The 23,826-nt window shown below is 40.0% G+C and overlaps 1 protein-coding gene across 7 annotated transcripts in view; it reads right to left on the bottom strand.

Annotated features, from left to right (window-relative positions):
• Nucleotides 1-23,826, bottom strand: part of ST3GAL3 (ST3 beta-galactoside alpha-2,3-sialyltransferase 3) — a 241,289-nt gene that overhangs the window by 18,309 nt on the left and 199,154 nt on the right. For 6 of the 7 annotated variants that reach the window (XM_063140053.1, XM_063140029.1, XM_063140045.1 and 3 more), the window contains one exon: nucleotides 8,970-9,116. The exons of the other annotated variant lie outside the window; for it this stretch is intronic. In XM_063140053.1, coding sequence (XP_062996123.1) covers nucleotides 8,970-9,116 — 147 coding nt within the window. The remainder of the gene's footprint in view (nucleotides 1-8,969; nucleotides 9,117-23,826) is intronic. 7 annotated transcript variants of the gene reach the window in all.

Below are 23,826 nucleotides of genomic sequence, written 5' to 3' on the forward strand. Positions count from 1 at the left end.
CCTGGCCCTCAGAATATCCTTTGAACTTCAAAAGCATATAGCCCAGCACTAACTCTAATATATATATCTCCCCCCAGAACTGCATGCATGGCAGCTCTCTGCCAATCTCTCTCTCCTAGGCACTTAATACAAATGATCCTGTAGAGTCTGTAGGATCATTTATATTAGGCCTACTTTTTATCAAAAGGCAGAAAAAGCCAAACAGGAATGTTTTGTTATATATGGATTTAAAACGGGGGATTAATGCCATCAGTTATCACTGAAGCCCCCTTTTGCAGATCATACTGCCTTAACCCCTTGTTACTCAAAGCTGATCCTTCTTTCAGTCAGCTGTTTCTTGCATTCCCAGGTTAATTCATCAGGCAGGCAGGCTTGAAGGGCAGCATGTTGTCAGTCCATTAATCACTGAACCTGACTTATGCAATGTTTTGAAAGGAGCCTTGTTCTTTATGCTTACCAGTAATATTGGGATACACGGGGGGGGGGGGGTGCAATGGAAATGAGACATATATTCTCCCAAAGATCTGGTACTGTTGGTCCGTGTCTCATTAAATCAATCCTTGAACATAATATAATAGATCTGAAATTCTACACAAGCTTCAGTTCTTCTAATGAAGGCATATATTTGTATATCTCATACAGTTGGCATAGGTGTTACCTAACTTTCAGAATCTGGAAGTGTATATTCAATTTTGGTGACCTAAAACCAAAGTTTGGGGCCAACCTAAAATTACAGCAGCAGTTTCATATATTTAAGAATGTAGCTGACCCAATCATGTAGAAAGATGGGGTACAATTTTAAAAGTAAACAAGGCTAATGTGTACAGGAAACTGATTTTCTTGATGTTTGTTTTAGTTGAATCTTTTATGATTTGTTTATAAAACTACTATGAACAATGGAAAAATTGTATACAAATATCTTAATAAAATAAATGCAATTTAATAGTAAAATAAACCCTGCTGATTCATTTCAATCTGTATATAGCTCCAGAAACCGATGCCAAATTGTCTGGAACTTGCCTTCTTGCAGTAGCATAATGTAATACATTTTTCATGGGCAGCCAGTATCAGGCAATCATGCATCCATCCATCTATATTTGGTGAAGTACAAGATTTTCAGAGTTTGAAGACTCATTTGCAAGTTAAGGGGTCTTTCAAACATTCTCCTTAGCACTTCTCCATATTCTAGGTCCAATGGTAATTGCTGATTTAATTTTATTTCTCTCAGTAGAGAAAACAGTTTGTTTTGTTTTCTCCTCCTCGCACATGACTCTCAAGGTCTTCTTAGTCACCTGACATTTCTTCTCCCCTTCTTCTTTCATACTTAACTTGTACCATATCGCCAACTGCCAGTTTCTTTCATCCCTCCTGCTGCTTTTACATTCACTTCCATCTATAACATCTTCTCTCTCTTATCCCCTTCCCCTTTATTCCCAGTTGTTAAAGATATTAGCCTTGTTCTTTAACCAACTCCCACTGCCAAACCTGCCTATGCAATGTACATGGTGGAGCTATGGCAGAAGGCAATCAAGCAAAGAGGCTGCAGCTCAGACCCACCTGAAGGTTGGCTGAGACCCACTGGTGAGTCCTGAAACACAGTTTGAGAAACACTGCAGTGAAGCCTTCAAGCAAACATACACAGCTATTAGAGTTGGACCCACTGTGCCCACTCTGTCTGACTGAAGCCGTGTGTGCTGGCACCCCTAAGCATGGTCCTTGCCATAATGCAACCCTATAGTCCCCTAAGGGAGGAGTCTGTCCACTCCCTTCCCCTAAGGGAAAGGGAAAGGTATGTAACTTTGTTTCTCAGCTGACCAATCTCCCCTGATTTCAAACTATATGGAGTGCAAAGCTATGTGCTAGTTCAGGGAAGGTACCCTTAGTGGCTGAAACTGTTATTGCAAGTGTCAACCACATGGACACATTAAAATTAATTACTATGTTTTAAAATCAAAATAACCCCAAGGTATAAACCCTATGGCCCCTTAGTATGCATGCCAAATTTCAGGTGTCTCGGTTTCACAATCTTGGTGCTATGACACAGGTGGACAGACAGACAGACAGACAGACAGACACACATCCTCTTTTATGGCCTTACTGTGATGAGAAAAGGAGTAAACTATTAAAAAAGCCTAGAGTTATTCCGGTAACTGTGGCTGGGCTGCCATTAACATTTTATTGTTTTGTTAGGTGAGGGCTCCATTAAAGAGCATGCCCCAAAACATATTTTATCACAATGGCATTAAAAGAGGAACTGGAATATATGGCTGCTTTGAATGAGGGCATTTTCTGATGCTAAAATGGGAGCTTATTTCAGCTGCAACATCCTAGGCTAAGCTTCCCCAACCTGGTTTCCCAGGATATGTTGGACTACAGCTCCCATCATCTCCAGCCAGCATCTATGTTGAGTTCAACATGTGAAAAGCACCAGGTTGGAGAAGGCTGACTTAGGCAATCACCTCTAAACAAAGAAACTGGATCTGAAACTAAGCCAACCCTAGCCAGATAGATTTGTTACACTTAACTGTAGATGTTCCCCTCTTCTGTGATCTTGTCATCAGGGTACTTTAGATCACTATAAGGAATACCTTCTTAATTCTAACTTTTTATTTTTTTTAAAAAATAGAATTTTATTTGAAGAGAAAGTAAGTCACAGGACGCCTTGAAAGCAAAGAGCTTAAGCGAGTTTCTAGAACAAGGTAAGAATCAGCAGCTTAAATAGTTGCTGTTTTTTACCTTGTCCTGGAAACTTGTTTGAGCTATTTATTTTCAAAGGGTTCAGTGACTTACAAACATAATTTCTATTCTTTCCGTTTAAACAAAATTCTAATTAAAAACACTTTAAAAAGTTAGAATTAAGAAGGTATTCTAGAGTACCCTGTGCACAAGATGACAGAACAGGGGAACATCTAAAGTTAAGTGTAACAATGTAACAGCCTTCTGGTACTAAGGGCTGCAGATAGCTCTCCTTGTATATCAGTTTATGGGAGGTTGATATGCTTTAGCTTTGATTGTAGTACCTCCTGCGCAGCAAGCTGACTCCCTTAGGCTTGCAGTAACTAAGCCCTTAAAGTTCATAGTGTTGTGGTGCAAGCCCATGCAACACTCATAGGCATGTGCAAGGGGTGTGCTGGGTGTGCCCAGCCACACCCTAATGTCTCAAGCAATAAGTGCTGAACTGAGGGGGGCATTGAGTAGAGATCTAGACACAGCAGGAACAGTCCTCTGGCTGCCCTCTGGCTGCTCTATAGATGCTGCCCCCAACAGCGCGCCATTACTCCCAGCAGCAGGAGTGAAAAGGAATCACTGTGCCAGGAGTCTCTCTGCTAGGAGCCACGCTTCAAAGAAGCCAGGAGGAGGGCCCCCAAAGGCTAACACTGTCTCGTAAGCCCCCCCTCCAGCCAGTGTCACCACAAAGACCCACAATGCCGGGGCTTGAGGAGAGCCCTTCCTCACTTGCAATGGCCCTCCTACGGCCAGGAAAGCCAAACACGGCGTAGGACATCAGCGTCTACAGTTTTTAATAAATGAATGACTAAAATTAATGTCCTTTAAGATTGAGTATTCAATAAATGTTCACCTGTAAAAATAAATAAAATTCCCTGGGTGAATACTCTAATGAAATGTGCTGCACATGCCTATGGCAACACAGACTCACAGAATTCCTAGATTTGTTGAACATAAAGGGACTCACTAAAATAGCAGGCTGGTCAAATTAATACTCCTGAGAAATGAAATGTCCTTTAGTCCAACTGAGACAAAACTAGATATACAGGTTTATTAAGAAAATAATAGCAGATTCAAGGTTAGGATGAGATAAACGAGGCTACAACAAAAAAGAAGCAATCTTGGCCATTCTTTCTTTGGGCTCCATCCAACATTATGTGAACAGACTTCTGCTCATGCAATGGGACTTCTCCTTCCTCTCCTCATCCCTGCAGTCCCAGTGTGTCCCCCAAATTTGCTCCAGAGGTTCCCCCAACCTTCTGGAGAGGACCTGGGTGGCACACAGGGATTGCAAGGGGGAGGAGGAATCCATTCTGACAGTGGTGTTTGTTTTGCTGGCAGATGACATCACTGGATGCTACCAAATCTATTTCACAGAACCCTGCCAACATTCAAAAGAGTGTGCAAGTATGGATGGAGCCCAAAGAAAGGCCAAGTTGCATTTGTCAGTAAGAAGTTGCATCATTAAGGTGAAAGATCCATTAAATGAAGATAATCATCTCTTTCCAAAAAATCATTGCTAAACAGACTAGACAGATGTTTTCATGAATAGCCTTATTTACCATAAGCATTGTGTATATAGCACCATGGAAATCTCTTCCAATGCTAGCACAGCCTCTTGGCCAACTTTATTCTCATGAAGACCTAGGATAAAATAAAGAATGCTTGTAGTCTGGGACCAAAATCAAGGACTGGCACACACACTAGTTCTGATTGAAAATAAGGCCAGCCATGACAGGATCTGACTAGCCTGTTCAGCGAAGATTTTTTAGAAAGAGATGTTTGATGGATCTTACTGTAAAGATGCAAGTTTACTCATGAGTAATCCCATTGAACTTAATGAGTCCTACCCGTTCCAGCTGGGCTAGATGAGTATTTCCTGGGTGTTTTGAAAATTTCCATATGCATACAAGTTACACCAGCATTATGCAGTTGAAATTGCATACACCACACAATTAGCATTTTGCTTTTAAATTATTACAAAACCTGTGGGTTCATGCAGTACAACAGCGTAGCAGGAGAAAGCACATTCATCTCTATCTTGAAGTTTTATCACCCATGTCTTGGCAAAGGAGGGGCCACCTCCACCCAGCTGCAAACAAATGCAATTCATTGGCTTTGTGTGTATTCAGAAGAAATTCCCTAGAGATGAGTCACTGAGTTTTTAAAGGGTGTCCAGGGAGATGTCAAGCAGACATTGCGTGTAAATCAATGGCACACCTTATGTTAGGGAACACACGCTGTAGCCTGCAGGTCTGTTCCCTCTAAGACACAGCACAATAGAATTGCTGGTTGATGGACATTCCCAGAGAGGCTCCTGCACATTGGGAGCTAGCAGAAGTAGGGAGAGAGTTTCTATTTATTCTTACCATATAAAAACAATGGAGATTTGTGGGAGGGGATCTTTTACCTTCCTGAAACTAGTACAGGAGGGAGAGAGAAAGATTGTCCAGTGTAGGCAACCTAACAACTGTCTTAGCAGGCTATTCCATCCATCTTCCTGGTATCAGAACAGGAACTCTTAACACAGCAGCTAGATACGTTCCCTGCCACATTTTGTTCCAAATGAAATCCAGAGAGCATATTATTTTCCTTCTTGACACAATACATCATGCAGCACTGAGTATGAAATACATCACAGGACTCATGGTTAGTACTATGTGGACAAGCCTGAATGAGCCTGAGAGAAATGTTGGGCTGATGCACACCCCTTTCCTATCTCCTCTTTCTGTGAGGCCAGAATGACTTTGGCAGAATTTAGCTTCCACTTAAAAAAAAACCCAAACGGGATTAGTCATACATTTGAACCAGGAATCCTGGTTTAAAACAAACTCTAGCTAATTCAATAAACCAGCTTTCTGAAGAGTCATGCTGGATCAGACCAATAGTCTATTTAGTCCAGCACTCTGTTGACACACTAGCCATGGTTTGAAGTTGGCTTGTTTAGCAATGGACTGTAGCATTACATGTGAACCAGCCCATTAATTCTCTGCTTAGCCACACAAGCCATCTTTTTGGAGGCTACCTCAGAGTAATTTGTGGATTGCTTTGTCTGCTGCTTCATAGGACTGACAGATTTTTTTATTTATGGCCTATTGGATTTTATTGTGCTCCTCTACAACAAAGCAATTCAAACTTAGATAATTAATTCCACCCAGTGGTGGTTTTAGGCCCCAAAGTCACAAACCTACCTCCCTGGATGAATACCAAAGATTCCTTTTAAAAGGTACAGATTTTATGTCCAAGTGAAACTGCTAAAGGTTTAAATGCACATGCAAATGAACAGAATAGAAGCAGCAGAAGTAAATCAACATATCCTCATTACCCCTCCCTCTGGCAAATAATTGTGTCCCAAGAGCTGATTAATTTCCTCCTCTCTTTATCAACTGTAAATCTTGCACCTATCTTGCGCTGATGCTGATGTTCAAAATGCTTTAAAGTACCACAGACAGAACTGGATTTTAATGGCATGGGATAGAATAGTCTGCCAGCAAGCACTTGTAAAGTAACCCTGTTCAGGTGGCACACTAAGCCACAGTGGTTAAGCATTTTGAGCTAAACGTTATGGCTTAGTGTGCTGTGTGAACTATGACTTAGCATGCCGTGTGAACCAATCTTAACTATGGCGGCTACATAACCACAGTTTAAACACACCCACTAATCATTTGCTGCAAAAGGGTTAGCAGCCTAACCATGTTTTAGCATGTTGTCAACAGGCCCATTAATGATCATTAATGACATAACATTCTTCTCACCTCTTAGTTTATGGAACACCAGCTTTGCAGTACTACAAAAAAAACCCCACCTTTTTATGTTCTTGGGAAAAGCAGAAGACGACACACTAGGCCACTGTCCCTTTTACCTTTCAACTTAATTCCCAAGTGACTAACAATTACTAGCTGTCATTAATACTAAAAAGGAAAGGCGAGGCAGAAATGCAATCCTGTCTCATCTAGTTAGATTCCATAATATTACAAACAATTAGTCCAGAGGGGAGAAGAGAAGGCTGGAGAGCAATAAATTATTGATACTTGGGAGCAGATGGCTCTTCATGTACTAGGGGAAGTGAAACCTAAGAGAACCTATGTCTGAGAAGTGAGGATTAGCCTGGTACACACAGATCAGATAATGGGAAAAGGCAATCTATGTTGGGATGAGGTTCTCTTCCTAATGATTGTTAGGATTTCATAAGAAATTAGAAGATTAGAAACACTTAATAAAAACTGACCATCCTCCTGCACCTCTATTCTTAGTGCTCCTTACGTTTCTGTGAGCCACTCCTCCACTAGTAGGCAATGCAGGTCCAGACTACTCTCACGTTGCATCTTCTTGAAGACTAGTCTGTCCAGAACAGCTGCATTTGCCTGCCATTTTACCTGACAACCAGGTGAGTCTCACATTAGTCTACAGCAGTGGTTCCCAAACTTTTTCAGGTCACCGCCCCCTTGGTTCCACAAACTCATGCCCAGTGCCCCCTACCCTACACTATAAAAATCATTATTCAGAATAGCGGTTTTCAACGATCCACTAAAGAAGATAATAACAATAAAATTCAAAACAGTAACAATTAATTGAATATTTATTCAAAATCCAATTACATTTTTTAGTTTATTCAATTAAACATAATTGATGAACTTGATCCAGCGATATCATGTTTTCAAAGTCTGATAGTCATTTAGCGAGAATATTAGATACCACATTTAGTAACTAGGGTAGAGTACCTCACTATTCTGTAAATTCTTAATGTGATGGATGGGCTTGATGAAGTGATACCCGTTTCCCGACGTCTGGTTTAAAGTCACTTAACATGAGTCTTGAATCACCACGTTTAGTAATCTAGAGTGGATTTCTTTGCTTGGAGAGAAGTAGGCAGACCACACTAAAACCATATTCCACCAAATATGATGTTGGAAATGCAACCAGGAGCTTCTGAACCACTCCCCCAATAGTGCAGGATAGCGATCAGAAATTTCCTTCTGTAACCAAAACTCCTGGTACGGAAAGGACCCCCCTGCTGCCCCTTTGCCTCTTAGCGCCCCCCTATGCAATCCCACTGCCCCCAAGGGGGCAGTACCGCCCACTTTGGGAACCACTGGTCTACAGCATCCATAAGGAACATATTCATCTTCACAAGACTTAATGTATAATTTTTGATTATTCCAAGGCAGCTCAGATATGGAACACATTCTTTCTCTCTGCTAGCTGGGAAGGAAAACAAAACTTGCCCTATCATATTCATAGCGAAGGCATTCTGCTCCTTTGAATGCATAGAGGTGATAGCCTGAGCTCCAAAAGACGTTAATGTGTGTGGGTGTCCAATTACTCCACAAGAATACCCTCTTGAAGTAAAAAACAGAGTTCTACAACATCTTAAAGATGAACAAAGTCATTGCAGAATACGTTTTAATAAATCAGAACCTATTTTAATAGATGTAAGATTTTGTCTGATTATAGTTTTAATTGTTCATGCTTTGAAAACTCCCAGCATTTGAGCTCAAAGCCTGCCCTTTCTATCCAACATAAAAAACCCACCTCCTAGACACTTATAGAATATATTTGTATGTCTGATCAATATGTATTTGTACTTTGAACTGCCATACCTTTCCCCCAAAGAACTCTGGGAAGACAGCTCTATTTAGGGATCTCCAATAAAAACTTCTCCACACCCTCATAAAAACCATAGTTTCCAGCATTGTGCTTGAAAAGCCATGATAGTTATAAACTATTTAAAGTCAGTTTGAATTTATAGCATAGATATAGCTGAAGTCAATTTGGAAATGGCCAGGGAAACCTTGCTAAGTCTCTCATTCTAGAAAAATCAAGACTTTTGTATTACACACTCTAAATCCTATTTTCTTGTAACTGTTCTTTTGTGATGAACACTCTGGAAGTGAAAGAAGCACAGAACTATACTGCAAAGGAGTCCCCCAAGCAGTCACATGAAATATGAGCTTATATTATTTGCATGAGCTTCTAGGAATACAATGTCCAGGTGTTGCTGGATTTGCTTCATGTGCTTTCCTAGTTCCCTTTATTAGGGAAAGCATCTAACTAATATTTGGCTTCATATTATGGCAGCTGCATGATAAGGCCAAGGGTCCATGTAGTACACAATCCTGTTTCTCAAAATGCCCAGCACATACTTCTAGGAAGTCTCCTTCAACTAAAATTCATGGGTATACTACCTCTGAACATGGACTGAGATATTCTGGGTAATGCATACTGAATACAGAATTCCTTACCTCTTTGATGGCAGACATCTTGATGTTCTCATAGTAATGTAGTGGTGCATTTGGAGCATTCATGTCATAACCAAATCCAGCCACTGCTACTTCATCACAATTGTGGAGCACCATGGTTATTGCTACAGTTCCCAGAGTAGGGATATTCTGTGGGGGAAAAGCAGGCAGGGAGAAGCACAATGCAAGCTATTAAGCAAGTTTTCATTCTCTTAAGCAACAGCCTCTTAACGGTTTTCAAGAGGGAAAATGTAATAGGAACACTACATTAAGAGGTTTTTTTGTGGTACTAGTGTAAAGCTCTATTGGAACAAACTGCTAGGATAAACTACATACAGGAAACAAAAGGAAGATTCTATGGCCATTGACAAAAGGATGGGTGGAAGGGAAAGACAAGGGGAAAACAGGAGTTTTGTTAGAAAAAGGAAGGGCAGCAACAGAGAAGAAAAATAGAGTGGGGAGAGAGAAGAAAATATTTCAACTGGAGCAGCTATGGAAAAAATAGGAGCTATCAAAGACTCAAAATTATCCCTGAGTACAAAGCTACACATCACAATTCTGACAATGAATACTGATGGGCGTGCAACAGCTTCAGAGCACCTGAAGAGAATCTGACTGGAAAAGCAGGATCTTCAAATCAGGCCATTCTGTATTTATCGTTTTATGTATTGCTGGTTCACTTCCTGCTCATATGTTGTAGGAACTTTTGTTTAATAAGTTAATGTTTGTTAATTAATTATTTAACAAGTAATGGTTACTAGATTCCAGGGCTCAAAAAAGTATCATTCAAGCTTATCTAATAATAGTAATCAGTGAAGTTAGTTACTAGAGACACTATAAGTTATGTTATTAGCACAGCCAGCGAATCCTACCTCTTGTCTCTCTTCTCTCTCACTGCCCAGCTGATTGAACCTGTGATGGTGCACTTCTAGAAAGGTGAACTCTAGGGCAGAACCATCTTGATCAAGATGGTGTCACCATAGAGCTGGAATGCATAACTCAAATCACTCTGAGGGCCAGTGACTTTAACTTAAGAAGGCTATTCCACTAAATTAACTATGAAGAAAGCATTTTTGTCATATTGGTAACCCAACTATATCTATTCACACATTCAAACTGAACGTACACAGAGAAAGCATATTCCTGAAAGTTCATCCACCATCTCAAAGCTTGTATTTATGCCTATAAAGATTAATAAGTGGGCCATTTACCCCTATAAAATCAATAGCAGCTCACAAATCCTTTTGCACATGTCTTTGAAAAGCCTTCATCTTTTATTCTGTCTCATAGATCTATCTACAATGTTATCTCTGTTAACCTCCCTGATCTCTCTACACCACATAGTATTTGTTTTCTCTCTCTCTCTTTGCGCCACTGCAGGTTTTCCTCTAATTCAATCTCTCAAACACTCCCTTTTCTTTAGTTTCTCACCAAAAACACTTTATTCCTTCAGTCTTTAAAAAAAACCCTCTGTTTTTTATATACATTTTCCCCTATTCCTGCTCCTCCATGCTCAAGTCAGCAAACACAAACATTTCGCTCTCCCAACCAACAAATCATACACAGAGGGAAACTCAAACACTAAAGAGCTAATTCAATACCGATGACCTTCAGCAGGCACTAACGAACATGCAACATCTCACACCTCTAAATCCAGGAAGAGATGGAACAATGCATATATTACGATGCAGGTGCTGTGAAGTTTTTCTCCTTCTCTCATAATACTAGAACCCAGGAGTCATCCAATGAAGATGGATGGTGGGAGATTTGGAACAGACAAAAGGAAGTACTTTTTCCATACAACGTTTACTTAAACTATGAACTTTGCTACCACAAGAGGCCATGGTAGCTGCCAACTCGGACAGCTAAGGGGATTAGATGAATTCATGGAGAATAAGGCTATTAGTCATAGTGGCTATATATTACCTCCAGTATAAGAGACAGTATGCCTCTGTATACCAGTTACTGGAGAACATGAGCAGGAGGGTGCTATTGCACCCATGTCCTAGTTCTGAGCTTACCACAGGCATCTGTTTGGCTACTGTGGGAACAGAATGCAGGACTAGATGGCCATTGGTTTGATCCAGAAGAATTCTTTTTATGTTGTCATTCTCCCATTTCTACCTGAATTAATGGGCTTGGGCAGCGCATAGATATTCCTACAAAGAGCTGATAAAGGCTCACAAATAATGATTATTATACATTTGCTAGGGGTCTGCCAGTGATCAATGAGGGAGCTGCATTTGGCTTGTGGACCTTACATTACTTAGGCATGACTTAAAAGAAATCTTTATCATATAATGTACATAGCACCTGGAAATTTTAGCTCTCGGACCTCATGTTAGCTATCAATAGTTAATTTCCTCTGAGCAACATGATTGCAAGTCACACACAGATACATTTGTTCTCTACAGAGAGAAACAGAAAAAGCTGAGACCAAAGCAGAATAGGGAAGGGATCACTAGCTTCAGGACAGTGTGTATCCCAGACATTGGTTATTGTTCTGCTGTTGCCACTATGACAGCCACTACTTCAATAAGAGAACAATGTTAAATGAGCTTATATCACTGCATAGCATTTCTCTGAAGCAAGAAGAACAGCAACATGTTCTACAATAGAGGGTTAGATGCACAAGAAAATTCTTGTTGCATCAGTGCTTTGCCAGCTTTATGAGTTGTGGAGGTCATTTCTGTGTCACTGCCTTTTTGGACTGGGAGGAAATGGTCATTGTAAATCTCTTAGGTGAAATACCTGACAACACCATTGTATAGAGAGGTTTCAGTTGTTATTTGAGCCAATGGGGGGGGGACCCCAACATCTACCTATAAGTGGTTCTTTAAGAGAATATCAGCAACATGCAATTTTTTTGGTTTAACAGTTGTTTCTGAACCTTCAAGACAGCTTGCTGCAATTTGTCCTGTGAAAAATCAGACAACTTTACATGTTAACAACAGAGTTATCATCAACTTTCCTGTCTGAAAATTAGCCCTAGTCCTAATTCCCCAGCATCTCAAGCTCCCTGTGATCACTACAAACACAAATAATGGGACAAATTATGTATACAAGTAAACAGATATCCCCAAACTATCCAAAATCCTGAGGCTGGATGAAGAATAAACCTGATGGGCATTCACATACGTAAGGAATGGCTGCTAGAGTTTCAAACTGTCACATACCTTTGTCCTTTGTACCCAGACTTTCAGCCCTTGCAAGAATGTATTCTAAGCCCCTTGGCTATGATTCATTTAAAAATAAGTAGTGCATTTTAGAATAACCCAATAATAATAGTTTTACAGTATTTTTCTTCTTCAAATGACCATGCAGATATTAAATTTAGGGATCTAGTTTGCATTACAGTCATTAAAATATTTTAATGACAATAGAGCAAATATTCCCAAATGATTTTAAAGAGCAGATTTCTATAGGTGAAATTTGAAACAAACACTTAGTTAAAATGCCACTAAAGTCAGCCAAGGTATCGTAATACATTTATATTGTTTTCTGACAACACTTGAAACTTAGAAACACTTATTCTTCCGTAAGCAATACCCACACACAGTTACACATTGGGTGGCAATCTCCGGTCAAGTGCATGTCAACTGCCATCTAGAAATGGCAATTGTATTGAGACTTATCTCAGACCACAAATTTGCCTTTAGGATCATGCTTGCAAGAGGCCAAGAAAACATGAAAGGGTCATATGGTCTTCCTTGTGTATTTTAACATTCATTCTAGCTAAGTAGTTCAACTTTAATTTGATCACATTTGGGCCGAGGAACACCTGTGTATTTGGTTTTTAGCTTGAGTTGACGGAAGATAGGTTTAATTCTACTTCATTTAAAAATGTTATATTTATTGCAGTGTTGTTATAGCACTTCAGTTGAGAATAGAACTTTGTCCATGACCCCACACATCAAAAACATTTCAGGTGTTTGAATGCATTTCCATTGTCAAGTGAATATGATGGGTGTGTTATTTGCTGAATGTAAACTCCATATGAAATTAACAAAAAGAGCCAGGAAATCCTATCAAGTAAAACTGGTTTGTTTAAGATGAAAAATCACAGAAAACCTCAGAAAAGGTTTTGGAAACCACGACTGCCATGACTAAGTCAACGTTAGTTTGAGACATCATAAGGGACAGAGGTATTGACCAGGTTTGCATGATCATCAGCATCACCGTAGGTTAGGGTAACCATAGGAAAAGGAGGACAGGGCTCCTGTACCTTTAACAGTTCCATACAAGAGGGAATTTCAGCAGGTGTCATTTGTATATATGGAGAACCTGGTGAAATTCCCTCTTCATCACAACAGTTAAAGTGCAGGAGCTATACTAGAGTGACCAGATTTAAAAAAGGGCAGGGCACCTGCAGCTTTAACTGTTCTGATGAAGAGGAAATTTCACCAGGTTCTCCATATATACAAATGACACCTGCTGAAATTCCCGTTTCAATACAACTGTTAAAGATACAGGAGCCCTGTCCTTTTCATATGGTCACCCTACCTTAGGTTAAATAAATGGCACTATAGCCGCCATTGTGAATATTGTGGCAGGCAGTCATTGCAGCTTAATTGCATTGTGCAAACCTGGGTAGGATTAACAAGCCACCTTGGTTAAGGTGACCATATGGAAAGGAGGACAGTTAAATAGAAAAGGGAATTTCAGCAGGTGTTATTTATAAGCATGCAAAAGCTGGTGAAATTCCCTCTTCATCACAACTGTTAAAGATACATGAGACCTGTCCTCCTTTCCATTTGGTCAACAAGCCACCCTGTTGAGGCTTACACATCATTATATAGAATCACAGAATCATAGAATAGCAGAGTTGGAAGGGGCCTACAAGGCCATCGAGTCCAACCCCCTGCTCAATGCAGGAATCCACCCTAAAGCATCCTTGACAGATGGTTGTCCAGCTGCCTCTTGAAGACCTCTAGTGTGGGAGAGCCCACAACCTCCCTAGGTAACTGATTCCATTGTCGTACTGCTCTAACAGTCAGGAAGTTTTTCCTGATGTCCAGCTGAAATCTGGCTTCCTTTAACTTGAGCCCGTTATTCCGTGTCCTGCACTCTAGGAGGATCGAGAAGAGATCCTGGCCCTGCTCTGTGTGACAACCTTTTAAGTATTTGAAGAGTGCTATCATGTCTCCCCTCAATCTTCTCTTCTCCAGGCTAAACATGCCCAGTTCTTTCAGTCTCTCTTCATAGGGCTTTGTTTCCAGACCCCTGATCATCCTGGTTGCCCTCCTCTGAACACGCTCCAGCTTGTCTGTGTCCTTCTTGAATCGTGGAGCCCAGAACTGGACGCAATACTCTAGATGAGGCCTAACCAGGGCTGAATAGAGAGGAACCAGTACCTCACGTGATTTGGAAGCTATACTTCTATTAATGCAGCCCAAAATAGCATTTGCCTTTCTTGCAGCCATATCACACTGTTGGCTCATATTCAGCTTGCAATCTACAACAATTCCAAGATGCTTCTCGTTTGTAGTATTGCTGAGCCTAGTATCCCCCATCTTGTAACTGTGCATTTGGTTTCTATTTCCTAGATGTAGAACTTGGCATTTGCCCCTATTAAATTTCATTCTGTTGTTTTCAGCCCAACACTTCAGCCTATCAAGATCACTTTGAAGTTTGTTTCTGTTTTCCAGGGTATTAGCCATCCCACCCAATTTTGTGTCATCTGCAAATTTGATAAGCGTTCCCTGTACCTCCTCATCCAAATCATTAATAAAAGTGTTGACGAGCACTGGGCCCAGGACTAAGCCCTGCGGTACCCCACTCGTTGCCTCTCTCCAGTTTGAGAAGGTTCCATTGATAAGTACTCTTTGAGTCCGATTCTGTAGCCAACTGTGAATCCACCTAACAGTTGTTCCATCTAGCCCACTTTTAGCTAGTTTGTTAATCAGAATGTCATGTGGTACTTTGTCAAAAGCTTTGCTGAAGTCAAGACATATGACGTCCACAGCATTCCCACAGTCCACAAGGGAGGTTACCCGATCAAAAAATGAGATCAAATTAGTCTGACAGGATTTGTTCCTGACAAATCCATGTTGGCTTCTAGTAATCACTGCATTGATTTCAAGGTGTTTACAGACTGACTTCTTTATAATCTGCTCCAGAATTTTCCCAGGGATGGATGTCAGACTGACTGGTCTGTAGTTCCCAGGTTCCTCCTTTTTGCCCTTTTTGAAGATAGGGACAACGTTAGCCCTCCTCCAGTCGTCTGGCACCTCATCTGTCTTTCATGATTTTGCAAAGATAATAGACAAAGGTTCTGAGAGTTCTTTGACCATTTCTTTATGAATTTCAAACTGCAATACTGCCCCCTCAACTTCTGCTTCACTTTTTCCAGGGGGGTCATAGACCCGCTTTTGGGAGAAGATTGAGGCAAAGTAGGAATTGAGCACTTCAACCTTTTTTTTTGTCATCTGTTATCAATCTGCCATCCTCATTAAGCAGTTGAACCACCATTTCTTTCCTCTGTCTTGTACTACTCACATATCTGAAGAAAGCCTTTTTATTGCTTTTAGCATCCCTCGCTAATCTCAGCTCATTCTCAGCTTTAGCTTTCCTGACGCCATTTCGACACTTCTGTGCCACCTGTCTGTACTCTTCTTTTGTAGCCTGGCCTTCCTTTCACTTCCTATATGTATCCTTTTTTGTTTTCAGGTCATCTCTAAGCTTTTTGAGAAGTCACATTGGTTTCCTCTATTGTCTTATATCTTTTCTCCTTGTTGGAATTGTTTGTAACTGTGCCTTTAAAATTTCCTTTTTTAAATACTCCCACCCATCCTGCACTCCTTTTCTCATTAGGCTCACTTGCCATGGGACCTTACTTATCATAGTTCTGAGTTTATTAAAATCAGCTTTGTACGTGTATGGCTACACTCAGCTTTTGTCTCCTTTATAAGCAAGAATTCAAGTATGATGTGGTCACTTTCCCCCAGAGTTCCCGTAATTGCCACTTTATCCACTAAATCATCCCTATTGGTCAATATCAAGTCAAGGATTGCCAATCCTCTAGTTCCTTCCTCCACTTTCTGTAGGAGAAAGTTATCACCCACATATGTCAGGAATTTCTTGGAAGGGCCGCTTTTGGCAGTATTTGTCTCCCAACAGATATCAGGGTAATTGAAGTCCCCCCATCACTACTACATCACACTTCCTTGAAACACTGGCAATTTGTTTCTCAAAAGTTTCATCCTCATCTTCTCCTTCGTTGGGTGGTCGGTAGTAGACTCTGATTATCATGTTCTTTTTATTCCTTGCCCCATTTATTTTAATCCAGATATTCTCGATGGGGCTCCCAGTCTGATCCGCTGTATTTCTGTGCAGGGATAGGTATTTTTAACATATAGTGCAACTCTGCCTCCCTTTCTATTTCTTCTGTTCTTTTTGAACAAGTTATATCCTTCAATTGCTATATTCCAGTCATGGAAATCATCCCACCAAGTTTCAGTTATACCTATCAGGTCATATTTGCCTTCATGTAATAAAAGTTCGTTCTGTTTGTTTCCCATACTCTGGGCATTAGTATATAGACATCGAAGACCATGTGTTTTATAGTCTGGCTTTGTTCCTACATTGTTGCGGACACTATTTTGGGGCACTATTGGAGCTGTTCTCTGTGCTGTGGTGCGTGGGCCTTCATCCATTGTTGCCTCGAAATTTACGTCTCCCGCCCTGTAAGATTCAGTTTATGCTGAAGTGACCACCCACCATATCTTAAATATCCACAATAGCAGTTGGCATGCGCTGCCTCCCACTATGGCTTATTTAAACTATAGCGGGCACTGGTGATCATTGAAATTGGCCCATTGAGATGGCCTCAGGTACAAAATGCAAATTCTCTTAAGAAAAGCAAGGCATCAGAGAGCACAACTGCTAGAAACCTTTGTGGGTAATTATACCCACAAAAGCTTTATTAAAGCTTTTAATAAAGCTTTTATTATTAAAGCAGTCTGAAGGTGACCCAGAAGGACTGATTTTCACAAGGTGGAAGGCCATCAGACCAAAGCTGATCTCAGCACAGCTGAATGGACAGGTAAAATAAGCCAAGCTGATAACAGAACAGAGTGTTCCTCATTATACAGACACTATTTTAATTGAGAATGTGAATGACCGCAGTGCCTGTGGGAAAAATTCTTCTGTTCAACAAAGCATCACAAAGTGTGGCTATAATGGAGGGCTCTGAAATTAAATACTGACATACTATCCAGTCATGAAGACCAGATAAAGCATAATTAATACAACTCTGGGGAAACAGAATCAAATAGAACATTTGTGATTACCTTAATCATATCTGCAAGCTAGATGTCTCAACTCTTATTTCTAGTCCTGTTTCACCTATAGGGTCAAAATGTTGAGTCCATTGGCAAGGGAGAACAAAGCATCAAGCAATCGTTTATGAAATCAGGATAGAAACATTGTTTCATGTAGACCCAAGTAGAATGTTAATTCTTTGGCAAGCACAAGACTCAAAACTTGCTGATGCTTAGTGCTATAATAGTACACTTGGATTTTCATCTGGTTATTCTGAAAGCTAGTATTTATTAAAATAGCTTTGTAATAGATGCACCTTTATATGAAAGAGTGTATCCCTTTATATGGAACAAGCTCCCCTGAGAGGTTTGCTTGGTGCCTACACTGTTTTCCTTCCATCACCAGCTGAAGACCTTTTTATTTTCTCAGTATTTTAACACTTAATTTAACTTAAATGTAAACTTTGCTGTTTTAATCTCATATTTTAACCTATCAAATTTTGCTGTGTGGTTTTATCCTGGTTGTGCTTTTTATATTGTATTTTGTATTTGTGTTTTTAAATTGTTGGTTGTTTTTATGTTCTTCATGGTTTTAATTTTTGTGAACTGCCCAGAGAGCTTTGGCTATTGGGTGATATAAAAATGTAATAAATAAAACAAAATAAAAATAAATCCCTTAGAGGGTACAACCCAGCAATGGAGAGGGTGATTACCCTTATATTTAGACGAGGAAGCAGTGTTGAGATTTTTATTCAGTGTTTTCATTAGGTCCATTATATTTAATCATGTATATATAATAGTTCAGACATTAGAAGGATGTGGAACAAAGATTGTGAAGCACTTGTAGTTCCTGCTCCCATCACTGTAATGTCCAAAATCATTCACAGTTCTAGACAATTTGAGAACCTGAACGAAGGGTGTAACTGTATTGCTTTTATTAAGACAGCCACTGGTATATGGTATCCTTACAGCTGGTTTTTCACAGAAAAACTGTAACAGACTTTGTTAGTCATCCAGCACAGTGCTTGAGATCTTCAATCTGTGTGTGACTGGTGGTGACATCACTTGCAAAAGAATAAATACTTCTAAATATTCCACTTGTTTAAACAAAAGGGTAAATGTATTCTTTATTTTTATTTTAGAAAATTTCTACCACAACTTTCAGTCCCCAAAGTGGCTTCCAGATCAAAATAAAAAATTCCTGTAACATAATATAAATGAATGAGCTTTACCAACTTCACTTGGTTCACCAACTACGTCTGTTCTTAGCCTAGCCATGATGATCCATGCATTGGTAACCTTAAAATTAGACTATTGCAATGTACTCTATGTGGAGCTACCTTTGTGTGTGGTTCAGATGCTGCAGCTAGTGCACAATGCAGCAGCTAGGTTGCTCACCTAGCTATGTTCACGTAACACCTGTGTTAAAACCTACTGAGCCATTTACAAGGTTATGGTATTATCATATAAAGCCCTAAACAACTTGGGACCAGGAGGAGGCCTTGCTGGTCATTCCAATATGAAAAGAATGTGGCACCTAACCTCTGGAAAACCCTCCCCTGTGCAGTTCAGGAGGCTGAAAATGTAGCATCTTTCAAACGCCTCCTAACAACTCACCTTTTCACCCATGCTTTCTCTGGGCTGTAACTGCTGTTGGGTTTTATGTTGGTTTCACATGCTACTTTTAAATGTTAAAAGGTTCATATTATGTTTTATCTTGGTGTATGGTTTTAATTGTTATGAACTACCCAGAGTGCCTCAGCTATTGGACAGTATAGAAATAAATAAATAAAACATATATCCCAGAGAACAGAGAGGCATTAGAGCAGGGGACATGGCGGGTGGAGCTGGGGTTTACTCTGTGTTGATAGCCATCCATAATAAAACAACAACAAATTTTGTGGAACCTTAAGGACTAGCACTTTTATTATGGCATAAGATTTTGCGGACTGGAGTCCACTTCATCAGAGGCATAGTTGATAGATTGAATGGCTCAGCTAAGTTAAAATGAGATTTTCAAGATCAGAGGAACTGCTGATACACACATTCCTCCCAGAAATACATGGAGCCATATAGAGAAGACAGGATTTCCAAATTTGGGAGCAAACAGAAAACATACCCAGAAGGATATGAACTGCTGTACAACAACCTTCATCACCATGCTGCTGCAGTCTTCATCTACTCCTCTCTCCAATAAAGTACTGCAGAATTAAAACCCCAAAAGGCATCAGAGCAGGCACCTGGCAAGTGGGCTGACATACAACATAGTGGAGGATGGCAATCCAATTCTGTTCTGAGGAAGAATGTGATAATCATAGGAAGAGATTGCAAACAATAGCAGTTCTACTGACCTCCAGTAGAAGCACTTCTTTACTTGGTAAGGTGGCACCAGGAAGCTTATAACCTTCAAGGAATAGCAGAACAAATACAATTACAGTCACTGCTTGCTAATATGCCTTCTGCTAGATTGGCTGCCAATGCCAAGGTCCTAACATGGGTTATACACTATTAGGCCAAAGCTACAAAACAGTAGGGAAGGTAATGATTCTGTAAATCTCAGACTTCCCAATCTTGAAGGTTAATCCCCAAAGGTGTGATGGCTGTCAGAACATGACAGAGGTGTAAATGCATTACTTGAAATTGAATTTGAATACTGCAGTATCCAGTTTCCCTAGGCAAGGTTGAGGTGTCTTGAGAGACACAGATTCATTCTTACTCATAAGATCCCCAAACTACAATTCACAGTCATTGCCATGGCAATAAAATGGAATATATATATATATATATATATATATATATATATATATCTATATCTATATCTATATATCTATCTCACAGAATAGGTTTCCAAAAGGGGCAGGGATTGATAATGTAGTGTATCAGTCCTTATAGAAATGATGAAAATATCAATTTTTGTTTTAAGAATTCACAAGAGAAAAAAGGAAAATCAGGAAAATGTGACTTCACTCTACAAGAATGAATAAAAATGAAAATACAAATAAATAAGTTGAAATGTAATTAATTGCCATGATTTTTAAGTCAATCTGATTATTTTCATGCCTGAGATGCCAGGGTGGGGAACCCACCTTACATGCAGCTCCACAAGACAACCCATGAAGCCATTTGGCATTCTAGTGAGCATGTTTTATTGACATGTAGAGGAGTCATCACACACTGCCTTGTGCATTAGAAACAACTAGAGGCCCAGTGTAAATATCTGAGAATTACCAGACTAGAGTCACTCGACTAACAAGTTCAGGCAATAGGGTTTAGATATCCCAGGCAATGAGACAATCCCAAACTCTTATAATTCACAGAAATTGGTCTCGTGCCAAATGACATTTTTCTTTCACTGGAAAAAATTCCCACATCACCATGTGTGAAAGTTCTACAAATGTCTATTTTGATGTGATTGTGTAAGTTTGGAAGCTAGTCTGCGATAGAGCTTCAAGATATATAACCCTGACAAAACAAATACTTGTGCAAGTTTCATAACTTTTTTTAACTTTTGAAAACCGCCCAGAGAGCTTTGGCTATGGGGCGGTATATAAATGTAATAAATAAATAAATAAATAATAATAATAATAATAATATACAGTTTTCTACATATTTTTCCTAAATGGTCATGTGCATGCAGAAAAACAGTTATGTGGGAAGTCAACCTTTTGCACAGAAAGACACATATCTGATGTGGACTGAAATGGCCAGGAAGTGACACCCTGAATAGCCCCATGGCTTTGGCATCTCACAACAATCACAGAGACCTAAAGCTTTTCCCACACACTTGCCATGTCTGAATATGATGCTCCCTAACTATAGTGAGCTTCAATATAGTTTCGGATATGGGAGGTATATAAATGTAATAAATAAATAATTTTAAAAATACAAAAAGGTGTGAAAAAAACAGAAGGCCCAAAGTGACTTTCCCAAATGCAAATGTTAGATCAAATAAGAGAACAGCCTTAATCAAATATTATTTATTTATTTAATTACATTTATATACCGCCCCACAGCCGAAGCTCTCTGGGCGGTTTACAACATTTAAAAATAGTAAACATTAAAAGTATACAATTTAAAAACACACACACACACACACACACACACATAAAAACAGTATAAAAACAACAGTATCCATTTAAAAACAACAATTGTGGGGTCCATTAAAAACAAACTTAACGTTGTTAAATGCTGTTAAAATGCTGTTAAAAATGCCTGGGAGAAGAGAAAAGTCTTGACCTGGCGCCGAAAAGATAACAATGTTGGCGCCAGGCGAGCCTCATCGGGGAGATCATTCCACAGTCGGGGGGCCACCACTGAAAAGGCCCTCTCCCTTGTTGCCATCCTCCGAGCTTCCCTTGGAGTAGGCACTCGGAGGAGGACCTTAGATGTTGAGCGCAGTGTACGGGTAGGTTCATGTCGGGAGAGGCGTTCCATCAGGTATTGTGGTCCCAAGCCATGTAGGGCTTTATAGGTTAAGACCAGCACCTTGAAATACTCTATTCATTATCCTATATTACACCATCTCAAAAATGAATAAGGAAAATCTAGGAACAGGGGTGGCAGAAGGTAAACCTGGATCTATTAGTAGATCTCTGGGTAATTTGAAGTAGATCAGCAAGGATTTCTGACTCTCGATAATTTAACAATGGCAGCAACAAAATGACTGTCCCCACCCCACTCAACTATACTGCTGAAATGGGCAGCTTGGGATAACCATGGTTTCTGTGTGGAAGGACTGGAAGCTTCCTTCACTTCTGGTTCTCAAAACAAATTCCCGGCTCAAAATTCTTTAATATAATTCTAAGTGCATGTCTTTTGCATCCTCCCATTGGTGGCTCTCATAGTCTAGTAAGAAATGAAGTAGATCCCACAAGCCTGAAGTCTACTCACTCAATCTGGGTACTTTCAAGGGCTCAGGATCCTAGGTTTCCCTCTACTGCTTTTTCAGATGGTGTGAGATGATGATTGATGATTGATGATGATAATGATGATGATAATGATGATGATGGAGGAGGACGAGGAGGACTCTGGTTCCAAAGCCGCCACCACCTAGTTGCCTCAATGCCTTCACAGCCAAAGGCTTCGAATGCAAGCACGGCCTTCTTTAAGGGAGGAGGCCTCATTGTAGTGGGAGGAAGTAGCCACCATTAGGAAGCCCAAAACTTGTTTATGGCTCAGTCTGAGTCTGTCAGTTGCTGGAGCAACATACAACTTGAGCTTGTCTGGTTCCCAGGCCCACTTGGAGCTCTCCATGGTGCTACACAACCCTTGCATTGCTCAATAGTATTTGACCTTGTCTTTGGCTGACTTTGCTTTTGGACTCTCCACTATCCATCCTGGAGCTCAGCCTTTGCTCTGCTGAACCTTGCCTTTTGGATATGAACCCTTTGATTGAACCCTAACCCTAACCCATCCTCTCAGCACCTCAACCCTGATTTGTCCAAACCTAGCTCACCAAACCCTGGAGCTGAACTTGTTGACCCCTGGGAACCTATAAGCAACAATATTCTAAACTGGGTTAACCCCTGTTCTCAGCAGGACTTGTGACCTGAAATGGTGTATCACTAAGCCTAGGTTCCCAGATTTCGGCATTGGCCAGGAGTGAGTTTGTACAGTTAAAGCTAGTGTGCAAACTGTGCCCATTCCTGGAAATGTCAAATTAAGCCACAGTAACAGATAGCTTAGTTAGAGCCAGTTTGGACTACTGTCATGGTTTTTATGTGGGGTTGCCTCTGAAAAGTTGGTCCAGAATGCTGCAGCCAAACTATAGACTGGGGCTGATTATTGAGAGCATATAATTCCCTTGTTACAACAATTTTTCTGTTTACTGGTCTGTTTCTGAGCAGAATTCAAAGTGCTGGTTATAACCTACAGAGTCCTACATTAGTTGAGATCAGGCTATTTGAAAGGCTGCATTCTCTTATATGTGACTGCCTAGGCTTTAAGAGGCTGAATATGCATTGGATACAGTGGCTACTCCAACAGCATAAAGTAACATCTCCCTCTCCACTACCCCAGCCTGTCTTGGTGTACTGTTGAGTATTCGATTGTTCTACAATTGGCATGATAGTAATGAGGACAAAAAAAGATAAAGAGTGAAAATGTCTCAAAATACTCAAAGTGCTACAAGGAAGTGTTAATAAGGATGCATTGCAGATGTTAGCAATTGTGGCCTTTTGCTTATTTTAAATATTTATTTATTTAAAAGATTTTGATCCTGCTTTCCCCCTCCAAATAAGGAGTCGCTCAAAGTGACTTGCAAAGTATAAAACCATAAAAATAATAACTAACCACTAAAACACATTCATAAGTGAGAAACAGCAAAGCCCCACATGTGTTGCAGCCCAGTGTGGCTTATAATTTTATTATATACTTATTTAAGCAAAAGTATTAAGCAAGAAACCAAAACTAATAATATTAAGCAACTTATACCCTGTGTTGTTTTGTATAGTTTAAGGCAGCTAACAAGAATCATAATACAATAAAAATCAACATATAAGAAACACCAACGAAAAGAGCAAAAAAAGTAATTAAAAGTACTAGCAGTAAAAACACACATGGAAAGAGTAGGATTACATACTACTTATGGCAACACCAGG

This window comes from Elgaria multicarinata, chromosome 1 (assembly GCF_023053635.1).
Source record: "Elgaria multicarinata webbii isolate HBS135686 ecotype San Diego chromosome 1, rElgMul1.1.pri, whole genome shotgun sequence".
NCBI lineage: Eukaryota > Metazoa > Chordata > Lepidosauria > Squamata > Anguidae > Elgaria > Elgaria multicarinata.